Genomic DNA, 22226 nt, shown 5'->3' on the forward strand with positions numbered 1-22226 from the left:
TGCTTCAGCATTCTCCTTTTTTTTCCTCACCTGAGAAGACCGGACATCACCCCTTACCGCTATCGCCCCAGCCAGGTTCAAGCCTCTCCTGGGTGGAAGTCCTACCTGTACAGCCTCTAAATGAGCTTAATGGAGGAATCCCCACTCTGATGGTCTCAGGGGTATCGTTATTTACCTTTACAAATCTTAAACAGATTTATTATGCAGCGGCCTCTAACCTGTACTTTCTAGGTATCTTCTGTTCCTTTCTTGTCAAGCTCTGTAGAACATCGCTCCTCGGGCGCCGATGATTGAACTCCTCTGCGCATGCGCTGGCGTTCAGTGCCTCGTTGCCTTGTCGGTTTGCCACTTTCCAAAATGGAGTCGAACGTCGTGGGACACTTCTGCGCATGTGCGGGATGACGTCGACGTCACGACGGCATTGGCGCGGGGTTTAAAAATGGCATTTTCGCTTTGTGCACCGTGGCTGCTGCTGCTTCACGACCAAGATCGTCTTTCGTCATTCCGATCGTTTCTTTCTTATATATACATACATACATATCGTTCCCTTCGGATCTCAGGTCAGTCTCTTCGTTTCTAAAGTTCTTTTTCTGCAAATTGCATATCTCCCTATCTGTCTTTGCACACTGATTTCCGTTCGTTTTTAGGATTCACTCTTCATGGAGGCCGCTGCCCCAGCAGACCATCACCAGCCTATTAGGTAAGCGGGGTCAACTTGGTAAGTACGAAGAGGAAAAAGAGAGCCTGTCACTAACGCTGTCTAAATTGCACAGCCCTATCAGGTCATCCAGATCGTCGCACTCAAGGCGCTCAAGAAGAAGCCGCTCAAGTCATAGACGGGGCCGAGACCATAGCAGAAGCCGCTCAAGGCGCAGAGAGAGCGGAGATCACAGGAGGAGGCGATCAAGGTCCTACTCTCGACATGGACACTCCTACCACAGAAGATCCCCTACTAAGCAGACCCATCCTCAAAGACAAACTGGTGCAAGATTCCATTTGACGGAGCAAATCTCTTTGGAGAAAAGCTAGATTCTGCGATTTCTAAAGTTACCGGGGGAAAATCGGGTCTGATCCCTTCAGACAGAAGATCTAAACAGCAAAGACCGTCAGCCCCCAGACGTAACCTCCCAGACAAGTATAGGGAGGCAAGATCCTATAGACCTGGCAAGGAGTACAGGAGAAACTGGAAGAACCCTCAATCATCCTTCCTCAAGCTCCAGAAAGCCAAGACCCCTACTTCAGGGGATCAAAAGTCTTTTTGAAGGTGCGCCCGCCCAACCAGCTGTAGTAGGAGCCAGGCTAAGGTCGTTCAAGCAGGTATGGGCGGGGACATTAAAGGATCCATGGGCAGTGGCGACTGTCCAATTCGGACACAGATGGAGGTTCCGGAAAGCCCTCATTTCCAACTTGGGATCTTTCGTTAGTACTGGACTTCCTATCCCATGATCCTTTCTTTCCAGTTGAAAAAGCTTCCCTTTGGAATCTAACCCTCAAAATCACCTTTCTGATAGCGATTACATCAGCCAAGAGGGTGTCGGAAATGCATGCACTAATGGCAAAGGAACCATACCTTACCATCTACCCAGACAAGGTAGTTCTGAAACCTTCAGACCGCTTCGTCCCCAAAGTGGCTTCCTCCTTTCATTTTAATCAGGAAATATGCCTTCCCACTCTTTCTACAGAGCAGGGCGACCCTCATCCACTGGATGTAAAATCTAACTTACTGGCCTACCTCTCAAAGACCAGTGACTTCAGGAAAGTGGAAAACCTCCTAGTCATCCCTCATGGCTCCAGAAGAGGCCAGGCAGCTACTTCCCGCACCATCGCAGCATGGCTCGTGAAAACCATAAAGAAATCCTACTCTTCTAATCAAGCTCAGATACCTGAGGGCTTAAAGGCACACTCTACAAGGGCAATGGCAACCTCCTGGGCAGCTTTCTGCAAAGTCTCCTCAGAAACCATCTGCAAGGCAGCCACATGGTCTTCAAAAAGTACTTTTATATCCCACTACAAAGTGGACTCCGCTAGGTTGTCCACGGTGGAATTTGGTAGAGCGATTATTCAGTCCAATTCCTCCATTCCTTGTAAATAAACTTTTTCTGCTTAGACCCACCCAGTTTTGCGAGTTATTCCCCATAGGTGTATGCTGCCATGATGCGACAGGAAAACGGAAAATTGTATACTCACCTTTCCGTAATTTTCCTTTCCTGTTGCATCTCATGGCAGCATACAGATGCCCACCCGTCTAAGGTGAGGTATCTATATATTGAGAATGCTGAAGCAGGGGCCCTCTCAAGATTTAATAGTTAATCGGTCCTATCAGGTTGCGGGGGCGGAGCCACAACCCATAGGTGTATGCTGCCATGAGATGCAACAGGAAAGGAAAATTACGGAAAGGTGAGTATACAATTTTCCGTTTTCTCTTTCGTTAATTGATGGACTCAGCACCTTTAAACTTGACCTTAGAGTTATATCGCCACCTTCAGTAGAGGACTAGGCAGAACACTCACCCCTCACTAGGCTGGGAGACTGGCTGGATAATATAGATCCTGGTGGTCTCCCCAGCCTGGCCATGGAGCATGAGCAGACCCTAGCTACGCGCTGGGTTGGCCACGACATGTCCTGTCTGGTCCAGGGCCGGCCAATGAGCTATATGCTCCGGGGCTCACATATGACTGGGCTACTGCTGTCCGAGTCAGTGTGCCGTGGCCAAAAGCCACCCCATACTGTTAGAGTGATGGGTCTGTCCGTGGAATGGGTCCAGCAGTCCCTGCAGGACGGACAAGTATGGTTCCACCTGTTTCGGCCGGATGGAGCAGCTGGGTATTCCCTAGGAGGTCGACTAGGGGGTCTCGCTCCCCCCCCCTTCTTCTCTCCCTGTTCCATCCCCTCCTCCCCATGCTATGGGTCGCTGTGTGACTGGGCATAGGGGTTGCGGTGCACATACCTAGCCGAGGGTCTCTGAGTCCTGGCAAGGGGCTGCGCTGGACAGTTGGTGGTCTGCTCGGTTTCTCCCTGATTTTAGGCCTTTTTTTGCAGTCTGTGTGTTTGCCATGTGGGTTCCTGTGTCACTGCACAGATGGCCATCTCTCTCAGGCTCTCTAAGATCTTTTGGCTCAAGGTATCATTGCCCCAGTTCCTGTGCGCAGAATGGTTATATGGGTTTTACTCCATACTGTTTCCATGCCCATAAGGGACATTCGCCACCTTCTGCATCTCAAAGCTCTGTGTCTTTCAGGTTCACAATCTACCAAATTTTTCATCACCTCCCATCAACATGAAGTCTTTCTGGCATCTGTGGACATCAGAAATGCTTACTCCGTTTTCAAGGCATCATTGATTCTTACACTTTGTTAGCCATGGCGCAGGAAAGATTCATGTCGTACGCGAATACAGTCACACCCTTATTTAAGCTGTGTATGCCAAGCATGTGATGCTTTCAGAAGGCAGCTGGTGAGACACAGAGCAGGCTCTGAACAGACACAGGCAGTGGTTCATTTCTCCTTACCCAGATCACGTGAGTCAACAGGTGTTCCTTGGCAGACTAAAGGTTCTTGGCAGGATTGTTGCATAGGGGCTTGGTGAGCCCTGTTAAAGGGTCTCCCTTTTTGAGGTGTTTTAACTACACCCAAATACTTTGTGTTATTGAATGTCTTCCAAAAAGAGGAGTTTGCCTAACGCCACAGAGAAGGGCACACCTACATCATCAGTAGTTCCTGATGAACCTAGTCTTATCCCTAGTGTTGTATCACCTGAAAGACCAGATGCTCCCGGGCAATCTGAGCCACTGCACCATATCTGCTATTGTGCCTACAGCCAACTCTGCTGCCGAAATAGTTTGTTCTGCCTTTAAGTTGCCTCTTGCAGAGGGGACTGAGCCCCCCTGTTCCTCTTTGGGATCTCTGAGACCTTTTCAGACTTTCCCGCTACACCCCCTGTTGGAACAGGAGGTGTATGCTGATTGGGAACATCCTGACAGGACTTTTTTGCCTCCTTTTTTTTTTTTTTTTTTTTTTTTTTTTTTTGAAGGTTTTCCCTTTTTTATATCCCATGGATGAGAAGTTTGTTAAAAAATGGAGCATGCCTGCCATAGATGCAGCAATTTCCTCCTTAAACAAAAACTTAACTTGTCTGGTAGATGACGCACAGGGCTTGAAAGACCCTGTTGACAAAAAATTGAAGTTATTATTAAAGGCTTCCTTTTCTTTGGCCAGTTCAGCTATTCAGCCTGCTGTTGGCACAATTGGTATTTGCCAGTCCATAAAGGAACAAGTCAAACAACTGGATAGGCCTAACCAGGAGGATGATCTGCCTGAAAGTAAGACAGATATTCCTCGAATGCTGTGCTTTGCTGTTGATGCTTTAAAGGATTCAATACAGCGGGTTTCTCATCTGGCTCTTTTGTCTGTACATATGCGCAGACTTTTATGGCTTAAGAACTGGTCTGCTGAGCTTCCTTGTAAAAAGTTATTGGCAGGTTTCCCATTTCATGGGGAACGTTTATTCGATGATCTGACAACTATGTCCAAATGATTTCTGGAGGGAAGAGTTCTCTACCTCCTGTAAAAACCCAGAGACCGCTTCCTCAAATGCCTCAGCGTGAGGGCGGTTCTGCTGCTAACAGGGCGATAGGATCAGGGGCAAGCCACAAGGCCAGGGCGTGAAAAGGCCCTGGGTCCAAAACTCTTCTAAACCCAGCACCAAACCCTCCTCTTGAGGGGACGCCTAAACTCCCTCGGGTGGGAGCAAAGCTGCTGCACTTTGTGGACAAACAACAATTCAGGAAGCGGGTCACCTAAATTATATCTTGCGATTACAAGCTGGAGTTATAGGGGGTGCCCCCCTAGAGGGTATAAAGATCCAGCATTGCCTCGAATCCTCCAAAAAGAAACTTATTACTTCAGACACTACATCATCTAGTGCATCAAGCAGTGATTGTAGAGGTTCCGGAAAGGGGCACAGGGTTTTACTCAAACCTGTTTACGGTTCAGAAACCAAACTGGGGACAACTGAAGATCCCTGAACAAAGTATCTATTGATACAATTCTTTCAGATGGAGTCTGTCTGCTCAGTAGTAACTTCACTCCAGAGGGGAGACTTTTTGGTCTCCATCAATTTATAAAGGTAACTTGGAGATAAAAAAAATTTAATTAGCCCTTTATAGTACAAAAAGAGCATATAATCACTACTATAAGGGGTTAATTTTTATACTGTGAAACAATAATATATATTTTATTACTTTTACTAAGTAGGATATGTCAGATTTGAAGCTGTATAAAGGGTGGAAGAGAGATATAAATCTTTTATATTAAAGTAGTACTAAAAGCTGAGACTTTTTTTTTTTTTTTTTTCCTCGTGGATCTGATCTTAACCACTTGCCTACTGGGCACTTAAAGTGGTTGTAAACCCTTACAGACCACTTTAACCTTCAGTTAAGCCTAGATTAAGGCTTACCTGTAGGTGCTTGAAATCTTCTTTGCAAATGGTCGTACGGTTATTTCTTCTGCGCATGCGCCGGAGTTAGAAAGGGCACGCTGCTAACTTGGGTCATGCCGTGACTGGCGGCTCCCATGCGCATGTGCGGGAGTGGCATCATGCGACTCCGGCCAGTCACAGAGCCGGAGTTCGCGGAAGATGGGGTCATCGCGTGCTTCTCCTGCAGGTAAGTGTCACATAATGGGCTACTATAGTATTTTCAGCTTTCAGTGACTCACACTTTGACAATTAGTCATGTAATACTGTAACCAAATACATTTTTTGTCCTTTTTTTTCCTTTTGGTGGTATTTGATCACCTCTGGATTGTTTTTTTTTTTTGTTTTATTTTTTTTTTTTTTTTTTGTGTGCTATAAATGAGAAAAGACCAAAAATTTGGGTGAAAAAAAGCACATTTTCTTAGTTTCTGTGATTAAAATTTTGCAAACTATAAATTTTTCTTTATAAATTTTGTCCACAATTTATATTGCTACATATCTTTGGTAAAAACCCAAATTAGTGGATATTATTTATTATAAGTAGACATTCCAAGGTATTTAGTAAGATGCAAGGTGAGGTTTTTGATGTAATTTTTTGCCCACAATGCTTTGCAAAATGAAGATTTTTTTTTTTCTCCACAAAATCGTCATTGTAATAGGTTATTTCTCTCACATGGCATGTGTATACCACAAATTGCACCCCAAAATAGATTCTGCTGCTCCTCCTGAGTATTACAATACCACATGTGTGGGACTTTTTCACAGCCTAGCCACTTAGAGAGGCCCAACATGCAGGGAGCGCCGTCACGTGTTCTAGGAGCATAAATTACACATCTAACTTGTTTACTATCTATTACACTTTTTTGAAGGCCTTGGAGCACCAGGACAATGACATGTGACAGTGATGTGGCACTGATGACACCTGACACTGATGACAGGTGGCACTAATATGTGACACTGATGACAGGTGGCACTAATATGTGACACTGATGACAGGTGGCACTAATATGTGACACTGATGACAGGTGGCATTAATATGTGACACTGATGACAGGTGGCACTAATATGTGACACTGATGACAGGTGGCACTAGTACGTGACACTGATGACAGGTGGCACTAGTACGTGACACTGATGACAGGTGGCACTAGTACGTGACACGGATGACAGGTGGCACTAGTACGTGACACGGATGACAGGTGGCACTAGTAGGTGACACGGATGACAGGTGGCACTAGTAGGTGACACGGATGACAGGTGGCACTAGTAGGTGACACGGATGACAGGTGGCACTAGTAGGTGACACGGATGACAGGTGGCACTAGTAGGTGACACGGATGACAGGTGGCACTAGTAGGTGACACGGATGACAGGTGGCACTAGTACGTGACACGGATGATGATTTTTTTTTTTTTTAAACCAACAAACATGTTATACCTGCTCTGTGTAATGGTTTTGCACAGGGCAACCCTAATTCTCCTCTTCTGGGGTCCCCCCACCAATGCCTCCTGCCTTCAGATTGACCGTATATCAAAGTAAAAAGATCTTCTGCCTTTAGAACCACTCACTTCCTGCCCAGGACTACATGTCCCATGAGGCATTCACAAGCTCTCGGGCGCTTATTGACCTGTATGGACAGTGTACTGAGCTGTATGTGTGCTGCGCTGTATTTCTGGGTATGTAAACAAGTAATGCATTCTGTATGCAGGCCAACCAATTGGCTGACCGATTTAATTGATTATGAAAATAATTGACAACTATTTTCATAATTGATTAGTTGTTGATTTAATCGATTTAGTTTTGGCTCTATACAGGTCCCCACCTCTCTGTTTATGTTCATGCCCTTTTAATTCTACTTTACTGCACCATGCTGGTGGCAATCCTCCTGTTGGTGGTAGTATAACCAGCAGTTTAGCTGCTTTGTTAGTGCAACCAATTAACTAGAGGAGCACAGACCACTAGAAAAAAAAAACATTTCTAGTAAAGTAGGGGAAGGCTAGAACCCCAAACGGCCTTTGTCTGCCTTTTCTATCCCTGTTGGAGATTTTTCCCTTATTTATTGTCTAAATGACAACTGGCTTTATCATTTTTGTTTCATCAGCAAAACAATTGGTTTAAACTCATTTGTTATTATGTGAAAGAAATGTATTGTGTACCTTTTTATGCTTTAAATCATATTTAGCTTTACATTTTGTTTTCATGTGTGCCATTCCCTAGCTGACTTCTGTATTTCAGCTGCAAGAGTTCAAATGCTCTTAAGATAATAAATACAGCGAGTTCAGTTTTTTATTTTTTATTTTTTTTTTTTTTTTTTTTTAATCCCCAACTCTTGAACCTAACCCAAATTTTAAGATTATCTTTAAAGTCAGCCAATCACAAAAGCAGAAAATTACAGGGGACAGAACACCTCTAGGTAGCCATATGGCATTGCATTTTACAGAAAATGACATAGCTGAAGATTGAGAAGGAAAGGTAATTTTTAAGAAATTTCAATTAGAATATGATTTTTAGTCACAACTATATATGCTATATTATTTGCCATTTTCTTTCTCACGAAAGTAGAGTTACCCTTTCTAACATAATTCCTAACAGCCACTTTATTAAAAAGGCATTGGTGTTCAGTCCTTCCTTTTTTTTGTATTTTTTTTTTTTTTTCTTAAGCTTTTACGATAGATATATATATCTATATCATAATCTTTTTTTTTTTTTTTTTTCTGGTCATACTCCTGTTTATTTGTCCACGGACCATATAAAACAGTATATATCAATATAGTACCTACGTTTTTGTTTTAGAGCTGGAAAATCATATTGAGGAGTTCACAAGAAGGGGTCATCAACTGGAAGAGACTGACAAAGTAAGCCCTTTTGCTTGTTTTAAGGTTTTTCCTGGTTTCATTGCAGAAGAAAATGTATTCAGAATCGGGTCCTCTCTTAGGTCAAATGTATGCACCTGTTATTCCATGAGGGCAAGTGGAAGGACTTTCGTACTTTCCAGTCAGGACTGAACATTCTTCATACCAAAATACACCTTTATTACCCAATTGTGCCATGCATTTTTTAGTCAATATTAAATCCCTTGAGGTCCCACTTAAGGCTGCATTCACACCTGAGCGTAGCGGGTTTGAACGTTTTTACCGGCGTTTTGTTGCGCGACAACGAGCGTTTTGTCACACTACAAGGCGCGACAACGAGCGTTTTGTCACACTACAAGGCGCGACAACGAGCGTTTTGTCACACTACAAGGCGCGACAACGAGCGTTTTGTCACACTACAAGGCGCGACAATGAGCGTTTTTTAACTTCGGCGTTTTTTTTCAGCCAATAGGAAAAATATTTTTCATCTGCTTATTTTTTCTTGAGCAGATACAGCGTCAAAACGCCCGTAGAAACGCTCGTTGTCGCGCTAAACGCTCGAATCGAGCGTTTCCATTAGATTCTATGGGAATGAAAACGCCCAAATCAGCCCAATTCGCGCGACAAAAAAGGGTCCGGAACTTGTTTGAGCTTCAGGCGTAGGGCTTCAGGCGACATGGAGTGGAGATGTGAACCATCTCCATTGAAAATAATGGATTTTTTCCCCTCCAGCGTTTTGTAGCTTCAGGCGTAGGGCTACAAAACGTTCAGGTGTGAACGGGCTGTTAGCAAATGTCTCTGGAGAAACTGTCATTTGACACTTCTACATTGGTCTCCAAATACTATAGGGAACTCCTGACTAATAATCGCGTTCAATCCATATTTGTTCTAAATAGCATGGTGGAGGAAGATTGGGAGAATGTTGAAGAATCTTTATAGATCTTCTGCTATTTCCGCTAAAGATAAATAAATCCAGCTTAAAATATATAACCAAACCTATTATACCCCTCATGCAGTTGTATCCCCAAAAGCTTAGATATTCTCCACGCTGCTTTTGCAGTAGCACAGCAGAGTTTATTCATGCACTCTGCTTCTGTCCCAAATGCAATCCTTTTGGACAGCAATGTGTTACTTTATTGAAATTGCTTTAGGCGTTCCTAACATACAGTATCCTAAAGTGTGCCTCTTAGGGCTTAAAAAAACTTTTAAGGGTACTGCATTTCTATGCCCAAAAAACGGTTCTAATTACGTGAACAAAAAAAAAATCTCCCTCCTGCTGAGTGGAAAAATTGTATACATTTTGTGCTCCATCTTTACCTGCTCACATACACCAATCAAGGCTTTCCAAAACCATTTGATAAGATCTGGGGCCATTGGGCTTACGCTCCTGTATCAGTATGATCCTTCAGTTGTTTCAGAGACCACATTTCTGATTACGTTCCTGTATTAAAAAAAATTACGCACATTGTCACCAACATATATGCAGTAGCTCATCAACAAATGTAATGGGTTGTTCTTGAATTGTATTATATCGGTGTGGTGGTGGTGTTTGTGGGTGTCAGAAACCATGAACCAGACTGAGACAGAAGTACAATTAAATCACACCTGTTTATTAATAAAAATAAAAAGGTAAATAGAAAAGGCGTAGTCAAGCATAGCCAGAGTCCAATAACCAGATCGGGTAGTCAGCCAGGCCAGAAGTCAGGGATCCAAGTAGAGCAACCGCAAGCAGGATAAGGAGCCAGATGGGATGTCAGCAAGCCAGTCTTTAAACAAACCACAGGAGATGGTTTCTAGTGATGTGACCAAGGCGAAGGCAGAGGTGAAGTGAGCTGGAAGGCTTTAAGTAGGCAGGTCAGACGAGCATGATCAGGAACAGCTGGTAACTGGAGAGAGAAGAGAGCTGGCAATTAGCCGACAGCTGAGCAGCCAGCCTAGAGAAGGAAGGGCTAAGCCAGCCCTGACAGTGGGTTTTTTCTTTTTTCCCCCCCTTCACCTTTCCTTCTACATTTCACTCTGTACTTGCATTTGTAATTGTAAGTGAAAATTGCAAGGAGCATCTTAAACAAATGTATTCAAAATATTTTATTTTCTGTAGAAAGTGTCATCACAAAAGCAGCAAATTGACAAACTGATGGACATGATTCAAGAAAAGGATACAGCCATTGCGAAGCTTAAAGACCTTATAGCTCACTGGGAGTCCAAATGTGAAGATTACGTAAGTACAACTTTTAAATTGCATTTGTTTAAGAACATCTACTCAGATGTGCCTTTTTAATTGTAAGTCACTTTCTGCCATAAGCAACACAACATAAAGGGGACCAGGTTCTTATTAAACTAAATATTGACTTCCCTGGTTTAAAATGAGAATCTGTATATATATATATATGTGTGTGTGTGTGTGTGTGTGTATGTGTGTGTATATATGTATGTATATATATATGTATGTATGTGTGTGTATATATATGTGTGTATATATGTGTGTGTATATATATATATATATATATATATATATATATATATATATATATATATATATATATATATATATATATATATATATATATATATATATATAGTATGTGTGTGTCTAGAGTGCACGAGGCCTTTGGCAGGAGAGTTTTTAGTAGGGGAAAAAAAGACCCTCTGCCAGCCTGTTCTGTAGCAGCAGCGTTTTGACAGGGAAAAAAATGCTGATCCCTCCTAAACTCTGTTAAACGATGGTGTCCATCATTTAGCAGTGTGTGTTTGTCTTTTTGTTTGTTTATTTTGACATGGAGGCCTCTGGGCACCTTTCTGGGGGGAGCGGGTACCTGTTTTTGACAGGTACCCATCTCCACTTCTATCCGACCTAACCTTGGCGAGGTATGGCATAAGTTCGGTCCTCCTCCCCCCTCCTTTGCCTGCTGCCGGGCCAGTAAGAGAGCAGCGCGCTATGTGCATGTGCAGTAGGAAACCGGCTGTGAAGCCTTACTATGAATGTCTGTGACAGCACCCGAGGACCAATGGAAACATTGGCTGCGGTGCTGACGTCGCTGGATTCCAGGACAGGTAAGTGTCCTATTTATTGAAAGTCAGCAGCTACATACAGTACACTCCGCTTTAAAGTGACATTTTTTTACCACTTCAGCCCCTGGAAGATTTTACCCCCTTCCTGACCAAAGCACTTTTTACAATTTGGCACTGCACTGTTTAACTGACAATTGCGTGATCATGCAATGCTGTACCCAAACAAAATTTGTGTCCTTTCCCCCATCCCCCACACACACACACAAATGGAGCTTTCTTGGTGGTATTTGATCACCTCTGTGTATTTAATTTTTTGCTCTACAAACAAAAAAGAGCGACAATTTTAATAAAAAAAAAACTATTTTTTGTTATAATATCCCCAAAATTGTTTTTAAAAAAAAAAAACGATTTCTTCATCGTTTTAGGCCGATCTATATCTAAAAAAAATTGTAATAGATTTCGTTTGTGCAAAAGTTATAGCTTCTGTAAACTGGGAAAGATTTATGGCATTTTTATTATTTTTTACTAGTAATGGTGGTGATCTGCGATTTTTTTTTTTTTTTTTTTTTTCTTTTTTTTTTTTGCGGTATTGCGACGGACAGATCGGACACTTTTGACACATTTTTGGGACCATTGACAATTATATGGGGATCAGTGCTATAAAAATGCACTGGCTACTGTGTAAATGTCATTGGCAGGGAACGGGTTAACACTAGGGGTTAAATGTGTGTTCCCTTAGTTTGTTTTAACTGTATGGGGATGGGACTGAGTAGTAGAGGAGACATATTGCTGTTCCTACCTACTAGGAAAAAATGACATGTCTCCTCTGACAGCACAGGGATTTGTGTGTTTACACACACAAATCCCTGTGCTGGCACTCGTGAATGCGATTCTGGCCACGCACATCTGGTCCCTCATTGTGCAGTGGCGCATGCACCCTTTGGTGGCCCGAAAAGGGGGAGGAACATACCCATACGGGATTTGGCCCAGGAGAATTCTGCCGCAGTATATCTGCGTGAGCTGGTAGGGAATCGGTTAATTAACCACTTGCTTACTGCGCACCTAAACCTCCCTCCTGCCCAGACCAAGTCACTCTTTGACAATTGCGCAGCACTGATGGGCACTGGACAGCAGTGATGGGCACTGACCGGCACTGGTAGGTGACACTGATGAGGCACTGATTGGCACCACTGGTGAGTATTGATAGGTGGCACTTTTGGGCACTGATGGGTGGGCACTGATTGGCAGGTGGTACTGGTGGGCACAGAGGCTCTTCCTCTTCAGGACCGATGTCCCTGCAAACAGAAGCCGGCGATCAGCTATTTTTCTTCTTGTGCTGTCAGCGTCAGAAGAGGGGGAAAAAAAGATTACCAAGCCTCTGTTTACATCATGTGATCATCGGTCATTGGCTGACAGCTGATCACGTGGTAAGGGGTCGGGATCGGCGCCTTACTCAGATCTGATCACACCCTTTAGGGGGCGTGGCAAGCTTTGAAAGGGGAGGACGTCACTAGACGGCCTTCCGGCAGAGCAGATCCACGCTGTAGCTGTCATTCGGCTATGGCGCAGATCTCAACAGGTTAAAATAACAAACATGTTATACTTGCCTGTTCTGTGCAATGGTTTTGCACATAGCAGCCCCGATCCTCCTTTTCTGGGGTCCCCCGACGGCGCTCTAGGCGCCCCCCTCCTTCTTTTTTTTTTTTTTTTTTTTTTTTTCACTCGGCATAGAATGCATTAAGTAATTCTACCTTTGCAAAAACTTTAATTGCAGCCTTTCCCAAGGTTGCTGTTGGCAACTGACACAGCTCTAGGCAGGTTGCTGTTCACCCACCGTGTGCTTTGAGTGCCATGCTTAATGTAATTAGGCTGTTTATAGTGACCCCTATTTCTTGCCTTATCAGTGTCTTTCGCACTTTGTAAATGTTACATTAAAGGCTATTTAATAGGATTTCTGTTCCTGCCAAGGCTCTGCTTTCACATGTGGTGTCATTGGCACATAAAATCAAAATCAAAGTAGTTTTGTTTTTACATAACCCTTTTTTGGAGACGTTTTTTTAATCTGCAATTTGTAATACAGGAGAAAACTGTGAATGATCTTCAAGGAGAAATGACCAAATTCAGTAGCAACATAGAGGGCGGCTCTACAAGTCGAAAGCGGCCCCCTGAGGAGCCCCACCATCCCCAGGAACAGCCTCCAACAAAGAAAGGTATCTGTTCAGATGAGCAAACTGCCAGAAACCCATTTTCCTATGTCTCAATGCAAAGACAGAATGCTGCAAATCGCAAGCTTTATCGTCTAAAAAGAAGAAAGTCTGGCGTTTCCAGTGAAACGGCAAAATGGAGATGATTTAAACTGGTGGAGCTTTGAGTACAAAAATAATCCTTTACCAAAATCACTGCTAAAAGGTACCTAATGTTATAAATTTTAAATGCTTAATATATATCCTTTGCATGTATACTTCATGATTTTACAAACATGGCTGCACCCATCTTCTGCAGGGAATTCAATATGCAGTATACTGTGGAGAAATCAGTGATTGTAATGAATTTTTAATGCGTTTTCATGAACCAGATGTCTACTACTACAGTAGAATGCAGAGGACTACATTTCTGTTTGCAGTGCGGCCTGGTGGGTCCTTCATGTGGTACCCAGCGAGTATCTATGGCTCCTTGCACTGTCATTTCTTGGGGAGACATGCAGGGGACTATTACTTTCAAAATCGCACGTGTTGGTGAGACCTAGTCTTTACAGTCATCTTGGACTCTTGTAGTGTGCTAACTTTGACTTATAAAAATAAATCTCCCTTTACACAATTTGGGAGTATCTTTTATGCAATGTATTTTTCCCCGCTTTCTAAGTGTGATGCTAAAAGTAAAAATTTTCCCTAACTTGTATTATGGATTAAATTGGGAGTGAATAGAATTCTCTTCATAGATGGTACAGATCTTTCCAAGACCTTGTGACAACCCCTATTTTAGAACATTTGAGACTCTTCACACATCTCGCAGAGATTTAGCAAGCACTTATATTTTGTTATTACGTACGCCTTTTCTATTAGATTTAATGGATGTAACATCTTTACAGATTTGGTGTGGGGTGGAATTTGACTTATGTCATCTGTGGCCCCCTCTTTGTAGGCGATTGGAGTTTTGCACCTATGATTTTAATGAGGCAGTAGTTTCATTTAAAAACTGCATATATTTTGTCATATTTAAATGAGTGCCTTGGTAATGCATACATTAATGTTCTTAAACTGGTTGTTCGCTACCTTCTCAAGAAATAAACCCTTGGTTCATGAAACGTGTTGACAATCAATTGTCAATTGTTGATTTCTCTACAGTATTTTACATATATTATTAATGTAGTTGATTATACCGGCCATGTAAAATGAAGGTTGTATAGATGGTGGATATAATAAGCATTTATTTGCATAAGCACCCGATTGCTTTTTTTTTTCCTATTTATTAATACAATTATAGGCATTTTAGCTGTGACTTTGATAATAACATTATTTTTTTTGTACCAGTAAAGTCCTTTTTTTTTTTTTTTTTTTTTATTTTTTTATTTTGTTCTTAATGTACATATTGGCATATTGGTACACCACCTTGTGGGGATTCTATGTAGTGTCCCTGAATAAAGTAACTGTCTATAATGACCTCAACTGTACATTCAGGTTGCTTGACATTAAGTTAATGCTTATGTCTGTTAATTTAAAATAAAACTTTAATTTTGTACATTCTGCTTCTCCTCAATTCTTCTGTGACTGAACTAACTGCATGCTCCTTCATAATAACATAACCGATCATCTCTTCATGCTGTAAAGGCAACTAACACTAACTACTTTTGTAGCGTCTCTTGCCATTCTGTTTCTGTGCAGCAATGTTTAGCTTTAAAATATACCACTCAAAATGAATGTAGTGGGTTTTTTTTTTTGTTTGTTTTTTTTTTTTTTGCCCAGAAAGTTCCAAATTAAAGCCAATTGCAGTAAAATCCTTCTTAATCGTACATCACAGGACACAGAGCACGTTATATTCATGGCTACTTGGGTTATGATGCTACCGTCAGGTTACAGGACACTGTCCAAAAAAGTCAGGAGTCCCATGCATAACTTCTCCCAGCTCAGCTAAGCCTCCGTTTTTAGCTAATGTCTTTTGGTAACAAATGGATAACAAATGAATAGATTATTTTTTTTTCTGTGTTTCCTGCGTTTAATCTGTTAAATGCTGGCCTATTCTACACACCCCTGCTTTGATAGGTAATGGCTTAAAGGATCGCTACAGTTAGCAGACCAAGGGGATTGTACCAGGACTCTGCATGCAAGAGCATGAACAGCCTGTACCACTACCAGCCAGTGCTGGATGCTGTGGGCAGTGATCTCTTAGCTACTTTGTACTGGCTGGCCTTGCTGGCAGGGTGCTCCACAGGTCCAGGTTAGTGATGCCTTTGGAGGTTAGTTGAGTTTCTGAAGGCTCTGCGAGGCATGCTCAGTCATTGAAGGTTCGGCTTGCTAGCCATGCAAATTGGACTGCTGCGTGTGTCTTTACATTGTGGAATTCATGGTAATTTCCCCTTTAAAATGTTCCAGTGCATTAAGGCTGGTTTTTGAAGGATCTTATAAACTGAGTGATGTAAGGCTGTAGCTGTGTTTGAGCCAGTGCTGTGCACAGGTACCATTTTGCTAGAAACATGTGCAATCGCCGTGTCTCCACAGCAGGAACCTTGCTACTATACCTCAGCCCCTGCACAGCTGTCCATAGTGCTGCTCTGACAATGGCATATTAAGCATCCTTGACGCTTGTACTTGGAAGGGGGGACTTTGGCTGGTGCTGCTCTACATCTCAGCTGCCACTCCCTTTTAGGTACAAAAGGCTTCATATACTCTGCAAACTATAGCCTCGCACGGGGGCAGGGGTATGGACTCCCGTAGAGAGAACACCCCTGCACAATTATCCTTGTAATGGCACCTCTAAGGGTCAGATTAGCTTTGAAAATCCCCTTTTACTGATATTTTCACTGCCTCAATTTCACACTCATCAGGTTCATTTGCATCAAGGTAAGAATATTCTGTGTTCTCAGATGTTCTCACTGGTTTATAATGCCTGGGATACAAATGAGGGTGCTCCTTTTTTTTTTTTTTTTCCTCATTTTGAGGGAGAATGAGGCATTGGAGGAGATTCCTCAGGATATGAAAGAGGTTAGAATTTGAGCATCAGAAATCCTTTGCAAACAAGTTCTCTCAGGAAAAATCTTGGGTTCTAGGACTGTTTAGCATAGAAGGCCACGGGGTGCTCCCTGAATGTTTTGGCGTTCACTAATCAATTTGCCACTGCCAGAATTCTCTTCCTCTAACTCTATTTGGGTTCTGGTAGCTGCCAAAACATTCCTAGTCCTTTCCAGTGCACCTTTATTTACGTGATGTATGCCAATTGGGCTCACTCAGTACACCCTGTAGGGGGGATATATACAAAAAATTGGGATCTACACCTGTTTACCCTGCTATTTTCTACTTAAGTAAGATCTTGTCCCGGTGGATGAGGTCCTGGTATTTAAAGAGTTTGAGGTTATAGGCCCTCTTTAAGGCGCCCCTCTCCTCTGGGAACAAATCTGAAGACTACATAATCACAATGGGCATTGTGTGCACATGAGAAGGATCCTATGGTTCAAGTGTTATTAAGAACTGCTAAGCAAGAAATTGAGAGGCTGCCCTTTTTAGGGTGAATGCTTGTTTGCACCATCCTTTGATGCCTTTATCCAAAAGGTGGCTGTGGAGAAGAGCATGCTGTTACCCCTTAGTCATTGTAAAGACATTTTATTATTATTATTATTATTTTTTTATTATTAAAATTAAAAGGTGGTTATATTTGCCTGCTTTGTGCAATGGTAGTGCGCAGAGTGGTCTCTTACCACCTCTTCTGAAGTTCCCTGCTGGCGATCTCCATGCCTCCTCTCCTCCAAGTGCCACTCACCATGCCATTTGGCTGGCAAGACCCGTGCGCAGAAAGGCTGCTGTGAATTTGAGTAAAGGTACTGTGCAGTGCTACTGCTATGGACTCCAGGGAGGGAGAAGGCTGCGGTTTCAGCCAGTGCTAGAGAGGGCAGCCCTGTGAGTGCAGCATGACTCTGCCGACCTTCAAGAAGATGCGTCAGGATCATTGATAATGGTTAGAGTCCCATTGGCCACTTATTTAATACTGACTCTGCTGATGTTATTGCTACTTAAAGTTAATTGCTCGTGGAGATGGTCAGCCTTGCACCCTTTACTCTCCCATTAGAATATAAATGTGAAAGAGTGACCGTTCCAATGGGAGATCCACAACCCCAGCAAAGGCTAACTACTCAGGCCCACTGGCCATTGGTTTTGTGTTTCTTGAACTTTGTCAGACCACCTTGATAGCTTGTTGTTCTTTATAACAGATTTCTATATTGTCTCAAATTTATATTTGTGTGCTGGTTTAGATGCTCCATTGAGTTTTATTGGTTGCTCCACTTTTCACTTCCACTGTTTGTCTTGCTTGCAGACCCCCGCAAGGGTCAGGCTGCTTCTCAACCCACTATTTCTAAGTGACTTTGATTTGTCTGCTTGTTTCTTAGGCTTATGACATAAAGGGAAATGTGGGTAAAAAATGGGGGGGGGGGGGGGGGGGGAATTGCTACGCTAAACCTCTCTATGTAAAGCTGCTGACACTAAAACAAAGTCCAAGTAAATATAAAAAAAAACAGAAGTGTAGCGCCAAATATATCAATGGAAAAACCATATGTATGGTGGGCCAAAAGTGTGTGAAATAATGCAAAATTGTGAATTAAAAACAGGTACTGTACACAATATGAACTTTTAGTATATAAATTTAATACAATGATCAAATCCCCCATGGAGGTGTAAAAAGGAAAAAACATAGTGTTCAAACAATAGCGTAAATGTGTCTAAACACCAAAAATATTAGTGTTTTATAATCTTCATAAAGTATATGTCCAATCAGATAACTAATGATAAATCCTCAGTGACAGATGATGTGGCAATGTAGACAAGGAACTGGCTGTGTGTAGCGCATTCAAAACAGTATGAACATTCTTCTAATGGAAAGTTTTAGATAAATACTTCTTACCAGACGACAAAGTGACTGATCTGTACTGCTAGACGGAGGAGCTGGAGTGACATTCGGACAGAGATCAGAGATTGGCCGGGATCTACACACAGACGCTCAGCACAGGTCCAAATGTGGAAGCATTCCATTTATTGGTTCCTAGCATGGATCCTCCATTGAGGTCCAACTCATATGGTCTGAAGATTTTCCTGAGCTCTGGATTGGCTGTGCCATACTCCTGGATTCATTCCTGTCGATTTGACTGAATGTCTTTATCTGGAGTGATCCTTTTACATGGTCCATTCCTATCCGAGTTGGTATCATTGTTGACCATCTGGATTTTGCCCAATATAAGCTCGATTGACCCACTTACCTTGTCTGGTAAGAAGTATTTATCTACAACTTAACATTAGAAGAATGTTGGTCCTGTTTTGAATGAGCCACACAGCCAGTTCCTTGTCTGCATTGCCACATCATCTCATCATCTTTATCATTAGTTATCTGATTGGACATATGCTTTATAAAGACGTCTCTTTTCAATGTTTAGACACATTTAGGTTATTATTTGAACACTTTTTTTTTTTTTTTTTTTTTGCTTTTTTTTTATTTTTTTTTCACCTCCACAGGGCATTTGATCATTGTATTCATTTATATGTTAAAAGTTCATATTTTGTGTACAGCACCTGCTTTGAATTCACAATTTTGCATTATTTCACACACTTTTGGCCCACCATACATATGGTGTTCCAATTGATATATATTTAGCGCTACACTTCTGTTTATTATATGACCTGAAGGGCAAGGCTCCTGCTTTCCTGATCAAGGCCCATTCTACCAGGAGTGTCAGTGCTTCCTGGGGCATTTTGCATTAAGCTTTTGTTGTTCAAATCTGGAAGGTTTCTACCTAGTCTCATCATGTTTACTCTGTTCTACCATGTAGATGTTCATGCATCTGCAGTTGCCTGTTTTGGACAGAAGGTCATGCAAGCGGCTTTGTAGTGGGGTTCCCACCCATTTTGATTTTGTTTTGCTTGTTCTTGCCATGTTCCGTGCAGTAACTCCTTCTCTGGCATGAACTCGGTTCATCCAAGCATCAATTTTGTAGCAAACTGTGTGCAATACAAGCTAGAGGGGATAGAGCTCTCCGGCTAATTGGCAGCTTCAGCTCTGTTCCTGTATGCTGTGTGAAAAGGCAGTGTCTCTGGCCTCCGATCAGCTCTCGGAGCTCTCCTCCCTAAGCTCTGCATAGTGTAACTTCAGCTCTAAGCTGAAGCTGATATATCATTTTTGGAGGCTAGTGCAGAATGGTCAAATGTTTTAGCTTTTTGCGCGGGGAGGGGGGGGGGGGGGTTCCTATTTTATTTATTTTTTTAAACCGGGATTAGTCACTAGGCAAGGAAGAACCATCTCAGATGATGCAGGAAATTAGTTTATTATTGTAAAAAAGGGTTTGGAGCCTTTTGAGGTTCCCGCTGCGAAGTCCTGTTGTGAAATAACTCTTTGCCTTCTTCTATTGACATGTGTCCTGGAAATCTCCCCATCAAGGGCTCTTGGTGTTAGACTGCATGTACACACTACCTACTTGGGCCACAGCAATGTGCAATTTTGACATGGTTTACATTTTCCCATGGCCGGTGGTTAAAATTCCTATCCTGAATGTGATTCCTCCGTTTTCAGGAGAGGGAGGTTGAAGCTCCTCTTACTACAGCAGCTCCTAAACTCTGGTAAATGCCTATGGGTACATGGACACAGGCTTTTATGGCGTTGAGTTTAGGAGCTTTTGCCAAAAAAAACCCAAAAAAACAAAAACACAAAAAGCTCTCTTAAACGCAAGTTTAGGAACTGCTGGTGTACATGGAGCCTTAAAGTGCAACTCCCAACACATACTTTTTTTTATTTTTTTTTATTTTAGTATATATTTACATAAGGGTTAGAACCTTTTTAATAATGTCTATGTCCCCATTGAACTAACATCACTTTTATTCCCGGGGGACTATTCTCACATAGATAACATGAGACTTTTTCAAAATGTTAAAGCTGTCACTGGAACTGAATTGGTAGGGATATGTTGAAGTTTCCCTTCAGTTTGGGGAGATCTTTGCTTCCTGTTCATGAAAAATCATCTTAATATGTACAATGACTGATTATATCCGCAGAAACGCCCCATCAGGGTTGCTGCGTACTGCGCGGTCACTGTTATTGGTCGTCTACTATTTTTATAATTCCAATTCCTCCCCTTACAGCAGGGGAAGAGGAGAGAGATTGAGTGTTAACGGATAGGCACAGAATAAAAGGACCAGCAGCTGCTGACCCATTTAGTTCTGTTGCAGTGATGCAGGATTTTTTTTTTTTTTTTTTTTTTTTTTACTTTCTTGCCTCTTACACATACTTTATTTAATGCAGCACCCAGTAAATTAACGCCTTACCTCTCTAATGCCCATCTGAACATTAAACCCATCATCTTCATCCTGCCATTGTATGTGACTAGTACATTAACCCCCTTCATTCCTTCCTTCCTTGGTGTATGACTTGTACATTACCACTTCTGCTCTACAGCAATTTATTTTATTTTTATTTTTTTTTCATATTTTGAAAACCTGTACATTTTTGGCTTTAAAAGGACTTAAAACACCCAGTGCGTTATATATTTTCTGAAAGCAAAAACCCTGTACAATGAAAAAATAGCTAGTTGCCTTTTTTTTACTGCAATATTTGAGCAAAGGGTTTATCACATGCAGATTTTCAGGAAAACATATAATATGGTACCCAAAAATCTCCATAGCTGACACTTTAAAAGCCTTCACTGCTCATCGGTTTAGACTTAACTGTGGTGCTAGAATTATTGATCCCACACTGACATTGACAGCGATACCTCACATGTGGTGCGATCGTGATTTATGTACACATGCCCATCCTGTACACGTGCTTGCATTTGCAGGCGTGTGCATTGCACCTGGGGTTGCAGCTTTTTGGGTTAGATTTTTTTTTTTTCCCTCCCAACTTTATTACTATCACAAGGGGTTAACAAACACCCATTTGACAGGTAAACTTTATTGGGGATAGCTGTCCTGATCACTTTTACTTTACTGCTGGGCTGATGAACGACTGAAGAGTGAAGGGTTTAGCACAAACAAGCTGATGGCTGCAGTAGCCGACCTACTACCTACATCCAAAGAACTGAACTGGTTAATGTACACCACTCCTTCATGTTTAACCCCTTCAGCATATTTCTTCATTTAAAAAAAAAAATAGATCACCTTGGCGTATCTGCTTTTCAAGTAAAGGGTATTTTGGTGGGTTTACGTAGTATACTTGCCATTTTATTTTAACAAATTGTCTTTTTGTTTTTTGTTTTTCTCTCACCCTTTTATAGTGGTTATTAAAGTATAACTAAAGGCACAATTTTTCTTTTAGGTGTGGGTAGAGTGAAGACAATTTAGAATAGCTGTCAGATGTTATTGCAATCTGTGCATTGACCTCTATTTGTCCTGTTTACTATTAGCATTGAAATTTGAAAGTAAAAGAAAATCCCACATTTTAGGTTTTCCTCTGAAAAGTAATAGAGGGGAAATGTTCTCATGGGAATACTTCTGGTGGTCTAGGGGTCCCAAGGGATTCCTTTTTTAATTTGCAGGGATTTCCCCTCACTTCCTGTTTTTGGCTATGGGACAGGAAGTGCAGGTAAATTTCTCCAATTGCCAAAGATGGCAAAAAATGAACCAACGGGTTATAACCCTCCCTTACTCTATCCAAAATGCCTATAGTTTTACTTTAAATATATTTGGGTAAAGCATTGCATTGCTTAGT

General features: G+C 42.0%; 1 protein-coding gene across 3 annotated transcripts in view; it reads left to right on the top strand.

Moving 5' to 3' along the window:
- The window catches only part of KIF20B (kinesin family member 20B), a 171720-nt gene that overhangs the window by 94008 nt on the left and 55486 nt on the right, over positions 1 to 22226 (top strand). For all 3 annotated transcript variants that reach the window (XM_077454201.1, XM_077454199.1, XM_077454200.1), the window contains exons 17-19: positions 8266 to 8327; positions 10423 to 10542; positions 13414 to 13543. In XM_077454201.1, coding sequence (XP_077310327.1) covers positions 8266 to 8327; positions 10423 to 10542; positions 13414 to 13543 — 312 coding nt within the window. The remainder of the gene's footprint in view (positions 1 to 8265; positions 8328 to 10422; positions 10543 to 13413; positions 13544 to 22226) is intronic.

Source organism: Lithobates pipiens, unplaced genomic scaffold (genome assembly GCF_037356315.1).
Source record: "Lithobates pipiens isolate NorthernLeopardFrog02 unplaced genomic scaffold, aLitPip1_a1.2 Scaffold_25, whole genome shotgun sequence".
NCBI classification, from domain to species: domain Eukaryota; kingdom Metazoa; phylum Chordata; class Amphibia; order Anura; family Ranidae; genus Lithobates; species Lithobates pipiens.